The sequence below is a fragment of the Monodelphis domestica genome, chromosome 1, assembly GCF_027887165.1.
Source record: "Monodelphis domestica isolate mMonDom1 chromosome 1, mMonDom1.pri, whole genome shotgun sequence".
Classification (NCBI taxonomy): Eukaryota; Metazoa; Chordata; class Mammalia; order Didelphimorphia; family Didelphidae; genus Monodelphis; species Monodelphis domestica.
The window spans coordinates 144004899-144025339 of record NC_077227.1 but is presented as its reverse complement, the minus strand read 5'-3'; the positions used below and the strand labels follow the sequence as shown (position 1 = coordinate 144025339).

Here is a 20441-nt window from a genome sequence, read left to right as displayed (position 1 = left end):
ACTTATAAAGCATTTAAACACAGTGCCTGGCAAATTATATGCCTTTAATAAATACTTGTTCTCCTCTTCTCCCATTCCCCTTATAGGGCTGGAGGAGATGGGAGAGGTGAATTTTTTTTAAAACCCTTATCTTCTGTCTTGGAATCAATTCTGTTCCAATCAACACAGTAAGAGCTAAGCAATGAGGACTGGGTGACTTGCCCACAGTCACCCAGTTGGAAGGTGTCTGAGGTCAAATTTGAACCTAGGACATCCCATATCTAAGCCTGCTGTGAATTTTTATTTGAAAATAAAGTTTAGTTTAGAAAAAATGTATTTTATAGGCATATGGAGAGGAGAGTTTATAGATTTGCCACCAGCAGGGTCTTCTACCCCTTTTCTAATTAGCAAGCTACTTTAAAATTTAACTCTCCAAGGTGGAGATCGTATTTATTTATGACATATGTCAGAGAATAGTAGGAATGACCAGGGTTTGAATGGTCATTTGAACATTGATTTAATTTCTCAACGCTTCAGGAAACTCTCCAAAATTTACAGAGGAGCTAGATCTGTGTTGGTAGAAGGAGTTCCCTACAATTAATAAAATTATAGACCCAGACTATCTATTTATATCTGATAAAGAAGTGGTCCTCCTTGCCAAGGACAACACTTTTTGATTCCATCCCCACTACTCTTCTTCAAAAAGCCCCCACTATCATCCCCTCTTATCTTCAGTTTTTCTCATTGCACTAACCCTTTTCCTGCTGACCCTATAAACATGCTCCATTCCCCTCTCTCTGCCTAGTTCTTTAAGATATTATCCTATAATCTCCTCTTTCTTCACTTCTCTTTTCACTCCCTTATCATTTGATGGTAAACTCCTTGAAGGCAGAAACTTATCTTTTGCCTCTTTTTTTGTATTCCCACCATGTACAGTGCCAAGGACATGGTAGATATTTAATAAATGCTTACTGATTTTCAATCCTCTGCAATCTGGCCTCTTTACCTCATATCCCTCTAAAGTTACCAATGAAAGATCTGTTAACCATTGAAGCTGATGGTCTTTCCTCAAATTATAGCCTTCTTGACCCCTCTGAAGCATGACATGATTGACCACCTTCTTCTCTAAAATATTCCCTTTTGTGAGTTTTCCTGACACTGCACTCTCCCAGTTCTCTATTTACCTGTTGGGTCACTTCTTAGATCACATTTCTAATTTATTATCCATTTCACGACCCCAATTTTCAGCTGAATTTCTAAGGTTCTGCCCTGAGTGCTCTTCTCTATAAACTCTCACTTCTATTTATTTTGTATATACTTATGAGTACATACTTGGCCTCCTACCAATAGAATGTAAGATTTTGTTCTTTTTAAAAAAAATTCTCCCATATCATAAATTTTAATAAAGGCTTGGTAATCAGCTGATACTGGTTCTGTACTACACCTAGTATATTTTGCCTATCCAACAATTATTAAATAACACAGCCAAAAATGTTGAGACAGATTTCGAGATTTAGTCATTAAAAATCATTACAAATCAAATAGTACTTTCCTAAGCACTCAGATATCCCCATATTATGTATATTATCTACCACTGCATTCCTTGAAACTCTTTGAAAATATGAGTTGTTTGATGGGGCACACTCAGAACAAAATCCACAGATATGGTGTTAACTATTATGATTTGGCAGGATTTCAAAAAGGAGAAAATACTTGACCATGCCACAGGAATGTTAGCTAATATTCTGGAGCCTAAGAAGTATGAGGAGTGGAGGTGAGTGGTGATAGTAGGATCCTTTTGAGATTTAACTAAGAGGTGTTAACTACAGAAACTAATCCAAAGAAAAATTAACTCATAGGGGTTGGGTTTAAGAAAGAGATATAGAATGGGACTAAAACTACTATAAGTAATTGTTTCAAACATAATGAGTAATGAAATATTTATGTTATGCACCCAACAGTAAAAGGAAAATAAAGCAAGGCAACAGTCTAAAAATCTTTAAAGTTTGTGACCTGAATAATGTTTTTCACATTTTTACTTTTTTTACTAGCTTGTAATTTCAGCTTCTGCTAAAAGCCTCCAACACACATTGTTCCCCTTTTTGCTTTCAGTTTCTCTATGAAAATAAATTTTACCAACATAACATTTTTTGCCACCAGAGCAGCTTTCTGGTCAAAATTTTGACCATTTTCTAAATAGAAGTTACAAGGTGTAGCAACTCAAGCTTTACTCAATATCTACCTTCAAACTTTGCTTCCTCATAGGTTCCCCTATCTTTAGGTTCCTGGCATAATCAAATTTCAAAATTGGAAAATTATCTTATATTAGAGGTGGCAAATAGTGTACATTTTTCCTTCTCACCCACATTTTGCCTTAAAATCTTAACTTCCTTAAAGCTCCCCTCATCTTTAGTTAGGTTCCTGGTTCAATCAAATTTCTAAATTATGAAATTATCTTAGAGGAGGCAAATAGTGCAAATTCTCCCTTCTGAGCCAAAGGGTGGTTTCCAAGCCTTTCCCACTTATATTAAGGTATAAAGGTTCCAAGATTTTTCCAAAATAAAAGAGCGTATGCTTTATCTGTATTCCATTGCATCTTATTTTACAATGATTCAAAAGGCTCAGTCTAAATTCAAAATTCTCTTTGTGACCTCATAACTCCCACAAAAATAGGGATATAATGATAGCGATTTACTTCAAAGGCATGTGTCAAGACACATGTAGTAAAACCATAAATTTCTAATGATTGCCTATTGTGGCCTGGAGGTGATTTGGTTAAGGAAATCTTTGTCAATGGGTTTAAAAAAAAAAAAGCTCTGGCTCATTCTACTTGGCAAAGTGCTACAGGTTAGTCCTGATGATGGAACACGAGTCTTGTGCTGTGCAAGAACTGGCCTAAATTGAGAGAAACTCATCAGCAACAGATTAGCAACAGGATGCTGACCTTTTTTTGGGGGGGGGGGCAACATCAATTCTGCAGCATGCAGAAGTATTTCTATTCCTATTCTGATGCAAAGCAGAATGTGATTACAATAAAGATTCAGGACAGAAAATTTGAAGAGAAAGAAAGCTATCACCTTAACTGGTACCTGGGGATGGTGGATAAGGGAATATGGAAGAAGTAGCACCTGGAATGAGCCTTTAAAGATTTCAGTAATTCAAGAGATTTCTTTTGCTGACTTTTTATTAAACCCAATAGGAGGAGATAGAGATGGGGTCCAGGACTTCTGGTATGTCAAGTTTAGAAAATAGGTTTTATATTCCTATCCTAAATCTAGGCTTGAAAGGTGTTTGTTCCCTGTCCTCTGCCTCCCGCTGCCGCCCCTCCCCCCCCATGCCTCTACAAGAACAATCCCCCCCACCATGGCCTGCAAATCACGTTTAGCAGATCTATTCTTTGTTCACCTGCTAAAGTCAAATCTTTATATACACATTTATACTTTATATACACTTTGTAATACATCATATACACATACACTTTATATATACACATGTATTTAGTGTATAAACTTTTAACTTTGGTCAACAACAACAAAAAAAAACCCCTCAGGTATCACAGAAGTAAATGGTATTCTCATTAATCTTCCCTACAATCCCTACGGGAGAAATCCGGTTACAGAAACTCAACTTTTCTAAAAGTTTAACTGAAGTGGAAGGACAGGAACGTTTATTTTACTTAAATAAATTCCTAACAACCAGACAATACTATGCTTTAAAGTAATATTTGGTAAAATTAAAATCCAAACACCAGGATTTGTGCCATAAGTGCCATTTTAATAAACCCATGTGCAAGAAAGAAAACCGTCCCTGAATTAAGACTTGGATTTTGAGCTGCAGACCTGTAAAACTCCCATAACCTGGCATTTAAAATGGCACAAGCTAATACAAAAGGCTAAAGCCAAGTACTTTGCCCCAAGGCAAAAAAGTTACTTCTTTAATCCTTCCTTTCTTTTTCCTAGTGGTTCCATACAATGCTGTTTAATTACAAAGGCCTCATTTAGGATCTAACCGGAACGTCAGAGCAAATCAATGCCCGTTTAGGTCCAGCATAGATTCAGAAGTTTCATTTGAAAACCTAGTTAGGCAGAAGTACCACAACCAATTTGTTTTGTTTTTCTAAGAAGTAACTCTTCCCCCCTCCCCCCCAACTCCCCCACCAAGCAGGTCCTGACAAATACTGAAAAGACAAATCAAAGATCTTACACAGATACCTCTTAGCAAAGTGCTTTTGCTTCTGGGCATCTCAGTTTAGGGTCCAAAAGAGTCTCTGGGGAGCAAATAACCCGTATCCATTGCCGTAAACAAATCCTTTAAGACTTGCAAACAGGCACCGCGAACTTAATATTGGCTAGGATCGATCGATCGATCAATAAACACTTATTAGGTGTCTACTAGGTGACAGGCAACTGAGCCAAACGTTGGACTGCGAACGGAAAGGATTTGCCTCCAAGGATAGGAAGTTGGTGTTAATCTACAGGAGGAAATCGGTTGGCGACTTCGGATTTCTTCCCTCCTCCACCTCCTCCTCCTCCTGCCCTCCCTCCAATGCCTCAGTCTTGCTTCATCCCCAATGCCCAGGTTCCGATACCCAAGCCCCTCCCTCTCCCCACCCCCACTCGGTCCCAGATTCCCAGTCCCCGCTGCAAGCAGCTCTGAGGGGATGTGAGTCACTGCAGGGAAAATCCCGGCAGCAGAAAGAAAGTTTGGGTTTCGGAGAACCTCTCCTTCAAGCTGCAGGCACCTCGCTCACTCTCGAGCTGGGGCCAAGGTGAGCAGCACCTGGGGAAAGGTGTTTCCCCCACCCCCGTCCCCCGCCATCCCGCCCCCGCTTTCCCCCCAGCCCAAGTCCACGTCCTTCTGGGCTCCGAAGGCAACAAGGGCCGTCCGCTAAGGAGGTGGCAGAGCAGAGGAAGCAAGCCTGTGGCGTGGCCTCGCCCTCTCTGCAGGCACAGTGAGTTCAAGGACCCGGACCCAGCCCCCTCCCAACCCCCAACCCCAAGCTCGCCACCCCACCTCACTCGAAAACTGTGTGGAATGCATCCCGGAGGAGCAGAAAGCCAAGATAGGGAGGAGTCCGAGGAGAAGCTTACCTGGTGCCCTGGGAGGGGTCCACGGGGCCCCCGCGCTGCAAGGTGGAATCGGGGTACAGGGCGACTGCCGCTCCCTCCGTGGGGAGGGGAGGGAAGCGGGAGACGTGGGCGGGAGTCCCCCGGGGAGGGCGGGGCCCGAGCGGAGCAGTGCCCCCCTTCCTCCCTCCCTGCCTCCTGCCTCCTCCCTCCTCCCTCCCCCGGCTCCTGCTCTGCGCCCCGGGGCCGCGCGCACTGCCAAGGCCACGGTCATAGTCGTGGTTATGGTCTTGGCCATGACTACGGCGCCCGCAGTCCCAAAGGAAGGTCTTTTGAGGGTACGGGGCGGGGGAGGGGAAAATAAGCAGTTATTCAGGGGGTGAACCCTGCAAATGCTCCCCAGGACTCGGAGGAGTAAGGTGCTGGGGGGGGAGGGTGTTCCTGGAGAAGTCGTTTGGAACTTCGGGCTCTGGTAGGAAATCCAGTGGTGGCGGGAGGAGTCAGAAGAATCCAGAGTGATCAGATAATTGGACCTTGGCATTAGGGCAGATTTCAGAGCCTATGGAGTAGTTTAAGGATGTGGAAACCGAGGACCACTGAAATTAAGGCCATTATATTGTGATCATAAGAACCTCCTCCTTATTTTATAGATATGAAAGCCAACCCCAGAGAAACTTGGATCAGAATCCTTGGAACTTCGACGTTATTTTACATGATAAAGAAACTGAGACCCAGAGAGATAAATGGACTGGAATGATGATCCCCCAAAAAGAAACGGACCCAGAGCTTGAATTTTAATCATAAGGTTTCTAAACCTAGTTTTACAGATGTGGAAATAGAGGCCCAGAAATCATGAGACTTGAGTTAGGATTCTAGGAGCCTGTCCCCTTCTTTTTACAGGTGAGAAAACTGAGGTTCAGGAAGTTATTCACTCTCTCAAATTCACATGGTATGTATCTGACAGGATTTGAACCCAGGTTTTTCTCACTCCAAATCCTATACTCTACTATGCAAACCTGCCTCATCCTTTTGCCATATATTTTATATTTCTTCACATACATATAATTTGCAGCCACCACTTGTCCATATTTTGTTCATTGAAGCAGAAATTAATATGAAAATTGGATTTGTCAAGTAAGGTCTTTCCCCCAATCTGACTCTAGCTTATTTTTTTCAGGCTAAATTTATGACTTCCTCTTCCATTATTGCTCTACTCTAGCCAGATTGGACTACTAAAGCCTTCAAAATATTTCGATTCTTTTAGGAAGTCTGTGACTACTTAGCTCTTAGTAGCAGTCTGGGTTTGTAGTCAGAAAGACCCAAGTTTGAATCTGGTTTGATACTGGATCAGAAAGGGCATAAGCATTTATAAAGCTGTGCTAAATGCCTTATAAATATCTTATTGATCCTTGAAATAACCCTATGAGGCAGTTACTTTTATTATTCACATTTTATAATTGAGGAAACTGAGGCAAACAGGTTGAGTGACTTGCCCATGGTTAAATAGCTATTGTTTCAGGAATAACCTGACCCAGCTCCCTATCTTCTGTACCCCCTTTTAGACTGAGAAAATAATTTAACCTCTTTATTTCCCAGTATCTTCATCTATAAAATGGGTCTAATAATAATTACTAGCCTCAGGCATAGTATTTCATGAGATTGTCATTAGGAAAATGTTTTGTACATCTTTTAAGTGTGAGCTATCACAGTGATAAGCACTTATTCCTGTCGTTCATAAATCTTTCTCATCCCATGTCCTGAACTCAATTATTACTTATCTCTTTTCTGGGCCTAGAGTCTGAACTTCTAGCTGTGAAGCCTTGCCCTGAGGCAAAGCTATAGTTGGAGATCTTACAAGACTAGTCAAATCAGTGTAAAGCTCTTTTCATAACTGGAAAGTAACTCATAACACAGACCCTGATAATAGCAAGAGGGCAGTGTGTAATGTCCAGATGTGATGTTTGTCTGTTAGGATTAAAGAAAAAAAAAAAGAATGAAGATATCAAACAAGTCCATCCCTCAGTGCAGATGGGATTTTATTATACTTCTCCCTCAGAACTTTTCTTTATATTCCTCCATAACTCTATTATATGCCACCTAGTGACTTCTTTAGGAAGTGCATGATAGGGAATGTAATAAGATTGGGCAAGGATGAAAATTCAGAACTTTTTTTTTTTTTCATTTTGAGAGAATGGAATGGGCCTGGGGTGGAGGTTGGAGAATGACTTTGAAAGGACTACATTGACAAAAGCCTCATAGCTGAACAGGAGGACCCTGGAAATTACAGCTACCCTATTTTATTTGGATTTGGTCAAATGATAGCAGGCCACTGAACACATTTATTTAAAAGTAATCTCAAATGTTTTCTTAATTAAATTCTCTTCATCTAACACATGGGGGGAAAAAAATCTTAAGAGTTTTTAATTCCTAATTCTTAAACAAAGGAAAACTAACCACTTCTCTGCCTCTGGGGTACAGCAGAAAAGGTACCATGATAATAAAATTTTGAGTCATGTCCTCTCTCTCTCTCATCTTGTGTCTGATCTGTAAAAGGAAACATTTGACATCTAAGGTCCCAGTCCCAATCCAGACTCTTTGATGATGTTAACCTTTTTCTCTTTTAAAGAACTGTCATTTTACTGAAAGATAGGCAGAAGCATTTAAAACTTCAAATCCATTCAAGGTATTAGATCAACCTTAAAATGTTCATTTCTACTTAGTCCCAGTGATGCTCTTATTCCAGCTTTGACTTTCATCTCTCAACTATAAGCAAGTTGCTGGAGTTTCAAAATCAGATATAAAGTTGAGAAAATCTAGATGCCAACATCCAGATAAAGAAGTAGCACGGCTTATGTTGACTATTAGAACTCTAGTTTAAGGCTATAAATCTGGACAAATGTAAACTTAATCTCTCAAACCAGCAAATAGGATTTCTTCATTTGGATTAAGGTACTTCATTTGTCTACCAGGTAGAAGAAGAAAGAGTATCCATATTTGATGAATATGACTTTTTGTTGATAAGGAAAACAAATGATTCTGTTTTGTCTCAAAAGTTTATTCTGTTTTAAAAGTGTTGTTGCATTACTTTAAAGGTAATCTGTGGGAATTAGAATTCACAGGATTATAGAAGGGTGGGGTTTTAAACCACATCATGGAAAAGTAAATCTTTAAAGAATTGAAAACCTAATATTACATAGATTTCCATTTCTAAATACAGTATATACAAGAAGTTTAAACATACCATTTCCATGTACTTTCAGCTATAAAAAATAGGGTAATTAACTGTATACTAATTATAAATATTTAAACAATTTAAGTAGCATTTCATATGAAAAGCATAACTGTGCAATGAAAGAAGAACATTCTGAGGGATTATTTTAGTGTCTAAAGTTATGTAAGATAAAATTCAGAAAGTTCAGTGTGTAAAGTCAAACCCTGATTTAACAAAATAAGACAATATATTGAGTCTTAACTGATAGGGAAAAAAACAGTGAATTACATATGGCATTATTTTCTAAAAGGATAGCAGTTCTGTATCACATATATGATTTTCCATATACACATGATAGTTTTTATTTTTGTAGTTTTGTGCCACTCCTTTCTCCCAATTTCAAATATAATCATCATTTTTCACATCTAGGAAAAAAATTCCAGTTAGTTGATGCTAAGTGTTTCTGAAAATTTTTTTAAAATAAGCTTTGATATTTCAGTGCCAAATAGGGAAATTTATAGCATTCCCCAAGGTGGGACTGATAGAACATCATACGTTTTTATTATATAAAAAGGAGAAGAAAATTCACAACTTTCTTAAAAAAAAAGGAACAGTCCTAAACTACTCAGGTACAGCAGGAGACCTCTTGCCTCCACTCAGTCCATATTGTTATTTGCAAAATCAATTAAAATTAATATGAGTAACAGACTTCTAAAGTAAGGTTAGGTGACACCTATTTTTCCAGTAGTATTTAAGTCTTACTAAGCAAGATGGATCAATAAGCAGCGTGACCTAATGGGAAAAGCCTTGGGACCAGAAGTTGGAAAAAATTTGGATTTGAGTTCATGCTCCCTCCTAGCTGTATGACTGTGGGCAATTCACTGGAACTTGGTGAGCCTCAGTTACCTTACCTGAGAAATGTGGAATAATGATAGTTATATGCTGCTTACTTCATAGGGCATTAAAGAGTGCACTTTAAGGCACTATTAAAAACAAACAACAGATGAGATCTGCTATTTATGATCAGTACTCCAGAGGGGAGAAAGAGCAACAGGTGTTGGGGATAACCACAGCATTACTACCTGCTGCAGAATTGCAGTTTGGGGTGGGGGGGGTGTTCTTATTTTAAGTAGCTTGTCATGAGTCCTAGCACTTAGCACAGTACCTAGCATAAAACAGGCTCTTAATAAATGTTGATTGATTGATGAATGTTCTGACTCTACTATCCTAGGGATAGATATATAGGGCTCTCAGTGAAACTATCTCATGTTATATAAAAAGTTAAACACATGCCAAGCTGCAGAATTTTATAAGATAGAGGAAATCTTTGTGGTGAATGCTGTGCAAAGGTCTCTTCTCCCCTCCCCCCAAAAGAAAGTGCTTGGAGATATATACTTATATATATATCCACACATATGCTGTATGTAGTATGTCCTTGGGGCTTCTGAATTAGAGATATTTCAGGGACTTTTTATTAACTTTAAACTAAGTAATAATGTATACTACAGTATGATTAAAGATGACTGCTTGCCAAAATGATCACCATTCAACCTGTTCTCTAATATTATGAATATCTTTTTTATGAAGGAACTTGACACAAGATTATCATCTTCAAATCAAAGTAGTTTCCATTTTTCATGCCATTCAACACATGTATTTTCTACCTAACCTTCCTGTTACTGAATGGCAATATCCAGTTGCTCTTACTATCAAGGCTGGAATGAACCATAGACTTAAGGAGGGCTGGTCTTTGGTAAGACCCATCATTATAAATTATACAGTTTCTCCTCTCCAGGTTTAGGGAAAACTTTTTTCCCCAAGTTCTTAACAGACAAAAGAAATTCGGCCAAGTGCTTTTCAAGCACAGGTCAGACACCATTGTTTTTGGAAACTTTTTTTTTAACAATGTCCTGAGCTTCTTCACTGTCCCCAGTGACCAGGTCTAAAGGGGCAAAACTAAAAATAAGTGATGACTTGATTACCATAAAATATGACAAAATTCACAGATGGCTAATGGAGCCCTCCAGAGTTTGAATGAGTGAAGGTGGATGTGAATGAGAAAAAAAACTTCTTTCAAAATCTGAGAAATATAAAAGTCTTAGAAGAAATAAAGTAGTAGTAGTAGTTGTTTTTTAAAAGAAGTGCTGTGTTCTACAAAATTTCTCTGCCACATTCAGAACGTCAGATGCTTAAAGAAGGATATATCCCATTCAATGGTTCTTCTCATTGAGTTTAATAGTAACTGTTTTCACTTCTGTGTATTCTGCCAAAGCATATTCGCCTCTGTAATGAGAAAAACAATTTTAAAATCACATTCTCCAGATTCCTTATGTAATGTGTGTGTATTTTAAATTGCTTTGCCCATATAATTGCCAAATCACTTTGAATTCTGGCTACTTGACTGATTATCCACTGGAAGAGATCATTGGAAAGTAGATTAGGAAATTGGACATGTTAATGAAGGTGAGGACACCTGGAGAGAGGTTTGCCTAACATATTTTAATTGGGATGATGGCCTTTAAATATTCAGAATTCACTGGCAAGAAGAGAGCTCATCCACCCAGGGTAAAAGACTCTAGAAAGACCTAACTGGACTTGATAAGTTGGCATTACTCAAATCCTTCTTAAAGTGCAGTTATGAGTCCTTCAGAGGGGATAGGAAAAGAATGTGTGGAGGCTGGAGTTTCTGAAGGCAAGAGAGAGAGAGCCACTAAAAAAGAATTGGGGCATTTAGTAGTCAGAGTGGGGTTTCTGGATGCAGGAGAGAGCTATTTAGTGATCAGAGAAATCTTCCCTTCCTACAAAAACAAACAAAACCCCCTCTGTTTTATTTAAAGCAATGACATCGTTTTTGTTAAACTTTTAATTTTTATTTTTAGTTCCAAATTCTTTTCCTGCCTCTGCCCTCTTTCTCACACATTCAAAAGGCAAAAACATACAATATCCATTATATCTATGAAGTCATGAAAAACATTTTCATAGCCATGTTTCAAAAAAAGCAAGAAGAATAAAAGTGAAAAAATTAAAGCAGTGGCATCTTAATTTTTTTAAGCCCTATATTTCATTGAGAGAGAGACAGATGGGCATAATGGATAAAAGACTAGTCTGGGAATCAAGAAGATCTATTTGTGAAACTGAATGGACAGATGTCTTCATTTCTCAGTGTCTCAAGCAACTATGAGCTTCTGGGAAAGTTTTTATAGAGCCATTCCCTAAAATAATGAAATGTCTACTCTCTACACCCCTCCCCCCAATCAAAAACAGGGGAAAGGGGCAAAAGCCTCTGAAAACCCCTGTACCTTTATATACAAAGCCCTGTGCTAGATACCTGAGTAGGGGCAAAATGAACAAAACAAAGGCTCTGCCCTCAATGAGTTTACAGTCTTATAAGGCAAATAATCTGTAAACATATAGAGAAATACTGAAAAAAAAAAAGAATCTCTAGTTAGTGAATAAAATAGTATGGTTTTTTCTAACTAAATATGATTTTAACTGATGGCAGAGTTACTAAATACATCTATAAGACTAAAATGCAATTGGGAAGTATTTAATGAGGTAAATAAAAATAGAATAAAACAATGTCAATAAATGGTTTTCTAAGGCAATATGTGTCCAAAGTGATCCTGAAATTGGCCCCATTTCTATTTGAAACCTGGTAGTCTAGAGAAATCTAGGGGAAGCTAGGGGATACAGTAGATAAGTCAAGAAGACTGGAATTCAAATATGGCCTTAGACCCTTATTAGCTGTGTGACCCTGGGCAAGTCACTTAACCCTGTTTGCCTTAGTTTCCTCGTGTGTCAAATAAACTAGAGAAGGAAATGGAAAACCACTCCAGAATCTTTGCTAAGAAGACCTTAAATCTGGAGTCATGAAGAGACAAACTTGATTAAAATGATGGGGTTGAGGCAACAAGAGAAATCCTAGTGAAAAAATGCCCTCTACCACTGTGGGTCAGCAGCTGCTTTTGCAATCTATATAGTCTTAGAGAATATTGAACTGTTAAAGTGAAATATCTCTTTTTTTTTAAAGAGAGAAATGCTTCATTGATCCATTTTCACAAAATTTACATACATCCATTATGGTGGAATCCACTGGCATTTGTGTTTCATTCTACAAATGATCCCCAGGTGTCTTTTTCTAGAATAACAGCTTTGTACAGATAGTGATCTATGAATGGACACACAGTCTTTGCCCTTTCTGCTGGTTTCCTCTGGCCCTGGCCTGTCTACCATAGGAGCCAGTCTTGCCTCTGGGATTTATAGCTTGCTCATTGAAGTGAGAGCAAGCACTGGGGCAGAGGTCGAGATGCAGAGATCTGGGTCTATGTCTCCATCTAAAAACCATCTTCCGTAAGTCTTCAGAGCCCTTTCCACAGTATCCGGAGCCCAACAGCCAGGAGGAGAAAGGACAGCAGCAATACTTGAAAAATGCTAGAGTTCCAGGGTCATCTGCTCTACATTCTCCCCAAGAAGCAGTCAATAGTAATAGCCTCACCTTACCCCAGCCTTGAGGATGCACACTGAATTCCTGCCTTTCCTGGCCTGACAATGAAGAAGGTGAGCACCTGTCCAAACACATCCTGATTTGAAACAGACATCATGGGGAAGGTAGAGATTGGTGGTGGTTGCCAAGGGAGGAACAAGTCTTAGTTTATGATCTGCCTTCAGTGCAGAGAGGGAGGTCTGGTCTAAGGAGACCAACTAGAACTGTCTTCTTTCCAGATTTTCAGGTTTTTCTCCACTCCAGCACTGAAACAGGAAACAGGATGTTGAACGATCTATGAAGAAGCACCTTTGACCAGCCATCATGGGGATGGGGCCAGAGGTAGTTTCTGACACAGATGGGCTGAATCCATGTTCTACTATCCTTTGAGGGTCTTACATGGACAATTCAGCCTGAGTTCTGGTGGAGATGGTAGAGGGGCAGCCCCTTTGGCCCCAAATTATGACTTCTTTATTCTTCCCTTTAATGCTACTCCAGGGTCCTCGTGTCCTCCTTCCCTGATATCAGACTGCCATTGTTATTCCAAAATGCTTCTACTGGTTCATTTTCATAAAATAATCATTAGATTATTGAATCTACTGGCATTTATGATTACAGAGGTAGATCTTATTTCCCAAGTGAACTGGAATGCCAAGGGCTTTCTCAGCTACCAGGCAGCCCTGAGGAGCCCCCACTTCTGTCATGGGAGGTGTTATCAGATCCTAGGAGGGAGAGGGGGAAGTAGACAGAAGAACAGTCCATCTTGCCTTTCATTTCCTGACTGTCCTTCTGAAGCTCTCCGGGTTCAGGCCACAGTGTCTGGAGCACAGTGATAACCAGAAAATTCAAGTACACATGGTTTCAAACCTTGCCTCAGAGGCTAATTTACTTTATGACTGGGCAAAGTTTAGCATTCTTATCTGTAAAATGGGGGAAATAACAGCACTTGCTTCCCAGGGATTTTATGAGGACTAAATGAGCATATGTATAATATGTAAAAGAACTTTACAAAACTTAAAGCATTATATAAATATTAGCTTTTTATTGTTCCTAAGGGTCAAGGGTCACATGTTCTCTTTCCCCTGCCCAGGCTGGACTCAGTGGGGGAAGCCTTTCTTGGGACCTGACCCTACTTCGAGCATCCATTTGGGCAGCTTCTCTTTATCTTGACTCAGAACTGAATGGGGAGTGAGACCAGTCTAGAATCCCATGTCTTTAAAGCAGATGAAGTGGAGATTACAGCCCAGGTCCCAGGCTCCAGGTTAGTAGCAGCCACTTCCCCACCATTGTTCTTTAAGGGACTTTGCAAAATCCATTGATTCTGAACTTCAAAGTAGAGACTGGGAAGAAGGGGCAGTTCTGACTTCAGATTGTGGTCTTCTACTCCTGCTCCTCATGCTTCCAATTGCTTCTTCAAAGAATCTGGGTCTTTGGATCATCCACGATACCCTCCATCCTATTCCTGAGAATTATGGCTGCTACTAATTAGTCAGGAATGCTTTACTTTGGAGATGCCAAATGCTCAGTGAACTGCAATGCAAATTAAGTGATTTATCCAGGGCCATTATCCATGGTCAAGATGTAGTAGAAGCAGAACTTGAAGCTAGCTTCTCCTGACACTGAGCCGCACTCTATTCTCTACACCATGTTGTCTGTCAAAGTGGCATTTATTTTGGGCCACTATACTGACTCATCAGTTGAGTTTGCAGAACACTCAAAACTATAGTCCTTCAAACAAACAGCTGTTTAACCATACCTCTTTTATCTAGTATTTATAAAGTTAGTCTTTTGAATCCAAGTTCAAGATTTATAAGTAAATGTAAAATATATCATATACATATATATAATATGTTTTATATAAAATATATTATATAAATTCAGAGTAATTTTGGGGGGAAGACCACTAACATTTGAGGGGATCAGGAAAGCCTCTTGTAGAAGGTGGCAACTGAGCCATCTTAAAGGAACTAGGGATAATTACAAAAGCATACATCAAAACCCTTTGAGGTTAGTTAATCCACCCCTACATTTTGCAATTGAGAAAACTGAAGTCCAGAGTCCAAATGAACTGCCCACTGGTAGACATGTAGTAAGTGGAAGGGACAGGATTTGAACCCATTTCCTCTAACTGCAAATCCCATTCTCCTTTCTACTATATTGTCAGAGACAGAGTAAACATTTATTAAGTGCCTACTATGTGCCAGTCATTGTATTAACAAAGCACTGGGGATTCATTGATAGTTGAGGTTTTGTTTCTCTTAATCCTTATTAAGGCTATATCATGATTTATCTGGAAAAGCTAACACACACATTTATATATATTTGCTTAAACATTTTTAGAATAAAATAATGGATTAGTATATAAAGTGGTTTGTCTACTCTTCTAAGTTATCCTCATATAAATTAAATCTAAATATTGTGCCTATGCTACCTAAAGAAGGCACTAACAATCACCTACTAGCAACTACCTGAGGTGCAGGTATAATTCCTGGGAAAAACTAAAAAAGCCTTTTTAAGTTTTAACCTATAGTTCCAACACTTTTATTGGTTGAAGTGGATTATTATTTATTTTTTATCTTTTTAATTTTTATTTTAAATTGAGTATACAATTATTTTTATTTAATTTAAAATATTAAAATAAATATTATTTAATAAATATACTCTTAACTGGTATATAAGGAATTAGTTTGGCCCAATACTTCTGTTAATGGAGAACCACATTGGAGTCCTTTATTCTTGTCAGTCATGCTTCCTTCTAAATGGTCTCCTGGACTGAAGTTTTAGCTTCTCCACTCAACTGCCAAAGGTATCTTCCTAAAGAGCAGTTCTGCCCATGTTACCCAGGAGTATGCTGGAGTCAGTTCCTATCAGCTGGATTGTTAAATTTCAGTGTGCACATTTACACTTCATGAATTTGTAGTAAATGCTACAAATCAAGGCTTGATTCATTGTTTTGGTGATTTCTAGGTTTAAGAAAGCGATAGAGAAAATGTTGATAATGCAAATTAAGTGTAAGTGTGTCATGAGTACTTTTTTTTTGAGAATCTATTGATAATGTTTACTAGCATGTTCCTTCTGTCACCCCAATAAACTCCAGGGTTTCCTATTGACTCCAAGATCAAATATAAAGCCTTCTCTTGGGCTTTTACATATCTCTCTCAGTTTTTAAAAATTATTTACACATTTCTAGAACCTGGTTATACTGACCTCTTCACTGTTCCTCAAACACAACATTCCATTTCCAACTCTGTGACTTTGTACTGGTTGCCGGGAATGTTCCCCTTCTTAATCACTGCTTAATATCCCTGGCTTTCCTCAAGACTCAGTTCAAATCCCAACTTCAAAAGGAGGCTCCCCCTGGTTCCCTACTCATCAGCTGATAATGCTTTCCTTCAAAGCCTGCCTTCCATCGCACATGTGTGCATGTTTATTATCTATGTGTATTTATTATGTCTCTCTCTCTCTGTCTCTCTGTCTCTCCCTCTCCCTCTCTCTCTCTCTCTATATGTAAAGAAATATATATCATATATATATACTTATTTAAACACTGTCTTCCTTAAAGACAGGGACCATATTTTCCCCTTTTCTTTTATTCCCAGAACTTAGCATAGTTCCTGGCAAATAGTGAATCCTTAAAAAATACATACTGGCTATGTTATCATGAACTGTCATAGAACCTTCTACCCTTTCAGTTTCTCATAAGCAGTGATTTTACATATTATCAAAATTGCTTAATTGATTATAGCAGTGACACATCACCCTCCTAATTTTACTTGGGCATTCAATAACATGAGTTTTGAATCTTAACTTTGGCATGACTATAAAAGAGATTTATAAAAGGACTAGTTATTTTGTTTTTTTTTTTTAGTGTTTTAGTATTAATGTTGTCTTTTTCTTAACCACTGAGGTTTTGAAAGCCTGACCTCAGAATTTCCAGGTTGATCAAAATGCTTCGCTCCCACTCTGTATCCCCTTATGACCTACCCTTAAGCTCCTTAGGAACTGGAAGAGCTGAGATAAACTCTTCTTAGAACCAATGGAAACTGGATCCTTGTCTTGGCTCTTACTCAAATCATTGGCCCAAATGATTTCCCTACATGAGAGTACTTCATATGACTCATTTTTGCCACCTGCTTTAGAATTACAAATAAAAAATAATCTTTCCTATTGTATATATAAAGTGGGGGAGGCAAAATGGTATAATGGAAAGAGCTTGGTTTTAAGTGAGAAGAATCAAGATCACAGTTAAACTCTGATACTTGTTATTTGTTTATATTTATATCTCTGTAAGACTCAATTTTCCCATCTGCCAAATAGGGATAACAATAGTCACAGTATCTACATCACTGGACTTTTGTGGGGGTCCAAGGATGATTGAAAGGGTTCCTCAATTCTAAAGTCTATACAAAATTAAGTTAAGCTAAACTGAATTTACTTATCATGCAAGATAGAGTGGGGTAAGCTCTAAAAGATGGGAAAAGATACAAAGTTAAGTCAGGTAGTAACAGTGGGTAAATTTAATGACCTATACCCAGACTGTCAGAATGCTTCATTGGGAAGAAAAATGGACATAAGACAAAAGCACTTCTGTTCAGAGCAGATAATTTAATGGCTCATGAAAATATAATAGAAAATCTGGACTCGGAGGCAGGTTCAAAATCTACCTTGTAGACTGATTACCTGCATGATCTTAGGAAAGTCACTTAGCTACTCGAGGTTAGTTTCCTCGCCTTTAATATGAGAGGGATAATTAGATGGCCACTAAGGTTCCTTTCAGCTTTAGATCTAGGATACTCTGATCTTAAGTACTGACTTAATCCTAGTTATTGAAAACAACCTTGGACATAAAACAAGAGCTGACAACAACATAATTAAGTTCTATATCCTGATAAGAGAGAGGAAGCCCAAGAAATCAATATTGGAAAATATAATTATAACAAAATAATAACATTAAATAACACCTAAAGGATAGTCTTATAAAATTAATCTATAGGAACAATGTGGATTGAAGATGCTTCAGAACTAAAAATTAAATGCAAAGAAAAGGGAAACCCCCAAATCGTAACAGGTATATAAAAAAGAAGTCAAAAAAGTTTGAGTTTCATTTTATAAAGAACTCCAAAAGCCAAAGCAAACCAAAATTGTGTGTGTGTGTGTGTGGGGGCAACTAGGTGGCACAATGGATAAAAGACTAGGCTTTGAATCAGGAAAAGTCATCATCCTGAGTTCAAATCAAGCCTCAGAAACTTAATTCTGCCTTGTTTCTTCACCTGTAAAATGAGTTGAGGAAAGAAATGGCAAACTACTCCAGTGTCTGTGCCCAAAAACACTCCTCAAAATGGAGTCACAAAGAGTTGGATGCAACTGGAACAAATCAACAAAATACATATACAATACGAATATAACAAATACAATATATGCTCACAATACGTAATACACACATCTATATACATGAACTTTATATTCTCTTTATAGAACCAAAGGACCCCTTGATGACAGTGAAGCAAAGGCTATGTTTAGGATTTAAAAGGAGATGGTCAGTGAATTCAATGTACTGATTTGATATGGTAATAGTTTTAATGATGCCATGGTATGAACAAATGAGACTGGTGACCAGGATCTACCAACACTGACTGTGCTTCTCGCTTCTCTCTACTCCTCTCCACCCTTCTAGGCAGCAGCTTGTCTTTGAGGACAGAACACAGCAAGCTGCACAAGGATGCCTTTTCTACTTCTGCATACACTCAAGTTTTCATCCATGGAAGAGACATAAAATCAGTGACTAGAACCTGCAAATAAACGTCACTTGTAATCTAGCATCATGATCCTCTGTTACAGAAGATTTTCTGGATTTGAGGAAGGATCCTTGATAGATGAAGAAATTTGCTAAAGTTCCTTTCAAATAACATTATTAGTATCTTTATGCTTTCTGCCCACTTGGCTACTCAACCAGTCATCTCCTTGGCCAGTTTTCTTACTCTGATTAGCCAGCTGCTTCAACTAGGCCTTGACCTAGAAGGCCACACCAGAAGAGACTGTTGATCCTCTGGCATTTTATTGCCTAGAAAAGCAATGATTCGTGGCACACATTGCCCAGGTGCACGAAGCATACGATGAGTTGAGAACTGAAACAACTGAAACTGGATTGGTTTCAACTGAGAAACATATGAAGTAGAAAAATGCTTCTCCTCAAACTGTCCTCTGATGAGGCAAGTTCAAATACTCAGAAAATTCAAGTTAAATTTACAAAAGAAGACACCCAGATCAGAGGGCATATACATGAGGGTTCTGAAGGTACTCCAGGATGAAATTTGAGAGTTATTTGTCAAAAATGAATCATTTACTACCCAGTGGAATTGCCTGTGGGCTATGGGAAGGGTGGGGTTAGGGGAGGGAGGGATAGAATACAATTCTTATAACCAAGGAATAATATTCTAAATTGACGAAATAAAATAAAAAATAAAAATGAATAATTTAAGAGATTATACATTAGAGCCCTTCCATGGTGCAGAGTATTTCAAGTGGGGTTAGGAAGTAGGAAATAGAATTATCAAAGACTCAGACATAGAAATGAGCATGATGGTCTAAGGAACAATGAACTTATTAGCCAAATGTCATTAATGGTTTAAGCTGATAATTATGAAAGAAAAGATTGGACAATTAAAGTGGAACCCAAACATGCTATTATATTCTTGAAAATGTAGTTCATTTTGTTGTTGTTCACTTGGGGGCTTAATGAAAAAGGAGTGACAGAATGTTGTTCTACAAAGGGCGCTAGACATAGCTGAATTGAAGTCGAACTAGAAAGAACTGGGTAGAAGCCTTGTTTTGCTATTTATTAGTTGTGAAACATTGGGCTTCTCTGGGTATCCGCTTCCCTGTCACAAAATGTAATACTAATACCTGACCTGTCTACCTCACAGTGTAGATCAGCAACCTTAGATAATATATGTTAAAATACTTTGGAAACTATGCAATACAATAAAAATGTATAAGATATTATTATTAAAATTATTATTATTGTTAACAAAACTTACAGTTCTCTGCCATTTCCCGACATTTTAAAGCCACCAAATGGAGCCTGTGCATATATGGCATTGTAGCAGTTGATCCTGTAGGAAGAATTTTAAAAATACAATTACATGAAGAATAGACATTGGTAAACAATCAAGTTCATTGATAGCTTCCTTCCTTTGGATCTCATCTCTTCCCTTCTCATCCTTTTCTGAGGGACTAAATATTTCAAAGCATATGGCTTCCAGTTGGGAAAGGTTCTAAGAAATAATGGAGTGGGTAGAAATGAAGGAAGGAAGAAATGAAGGAAGGAAAAAGAAAGGAAGAATAAAGAAAGGAAGGAAGGAGGAAAATTGGGAGAAAAGCGTAAAGTTGGAATTTCTCTTTTTTAATTGTAATACCTGAAGATGTTTCATTATTTGCCATTCTATAAATCATAACTAGATATCTATGCTGTTTACCATAGGTGATATTTTATTGTTATTTGCCATTAATAAGGATGATAACCCTCATCCACTTCAATTAGTCAAAATATATGGCTGATCTAATTAATCCAGGAACAACTGAACTAACATGGTAATATCACTTCACGTGTGTGTCCATAATGGGGGCAGAAACTCAGAATTAAAAGTTTGTGAACAAAGGAAAAATGAGGAGGAGTAGAAAGTGAACTAAGGAAGAGAAGGGA

At 38.2% G+C, this 20441-nt stretch overlaps 2 protein-coding genes and 1 long non-coding RNA gene across 7 annotated transcripts in view; 1 reads left to right on the top strand and 2 right to left on the bottom strand.

Moving 5' to 3' along the window:
- LRRK1 (leucine rich repeat kinase 1) overlaps window positions 1-5223 on the bottom strand; it is a 154858-nt gene extending 149635 nt beyond the window's left edge. For 2 of the 3 annotated variants that reach the window (XM_016424661.2, XM_056807503.1), the window contains exon 1: window positions 5070-5223. The gene's annotated coding sequence lies outside the window, so the exon portion shown is untranslated. Of the gene's footprint in view, window positions 1-4190; window positions 4483-5069 lie in introns of those variants that run through there. The other variant, XM_007479468.3, reaches the window with a different exon arrangement.
- Window positions 4612-19788, top strand: LOC103099082 (uncharacterized). Its single transcript, XR_008914027.1, has 4 exons — window positions 4612-4747; window positions 5696-12813; window positions 12979-14000; window positions 18414-19788. It is a non-coding gene; the product is annotated as an uncharacterized LOC103099082 (long non-coding RNA).
- Window positions 8080-20441, bottom strand: part of ALDH1A3 (aldehyde dehydrogenase 1 family member A3) — a 58668-nt gene continuing 46306 nt past the window's right edge. For 2 of the 3 annotated variants that reach the window (XM_016424670.2, XM_003339986.3), the window contains exons 12-13: window positions 19777-19851; window positions 8080-10539 (exon numbers count right to left, since the gene is read on the bottom strand). In XM_016424670.2, the coding sequence (XP_016280156.1) occupies window positions 10467-10539; window positions 19777-19851 (148 nt within the window). In that variant the 3' untranslated portion in view covers window positions 8080-10466. Of the gene's footprint in view, window positions 10540-13999; window positions 14270-19776; window positions 19852-20441 lie in introns of those variants that run through there. The other variant, XM_007479471.3, reaches the window with a different exon arrangement.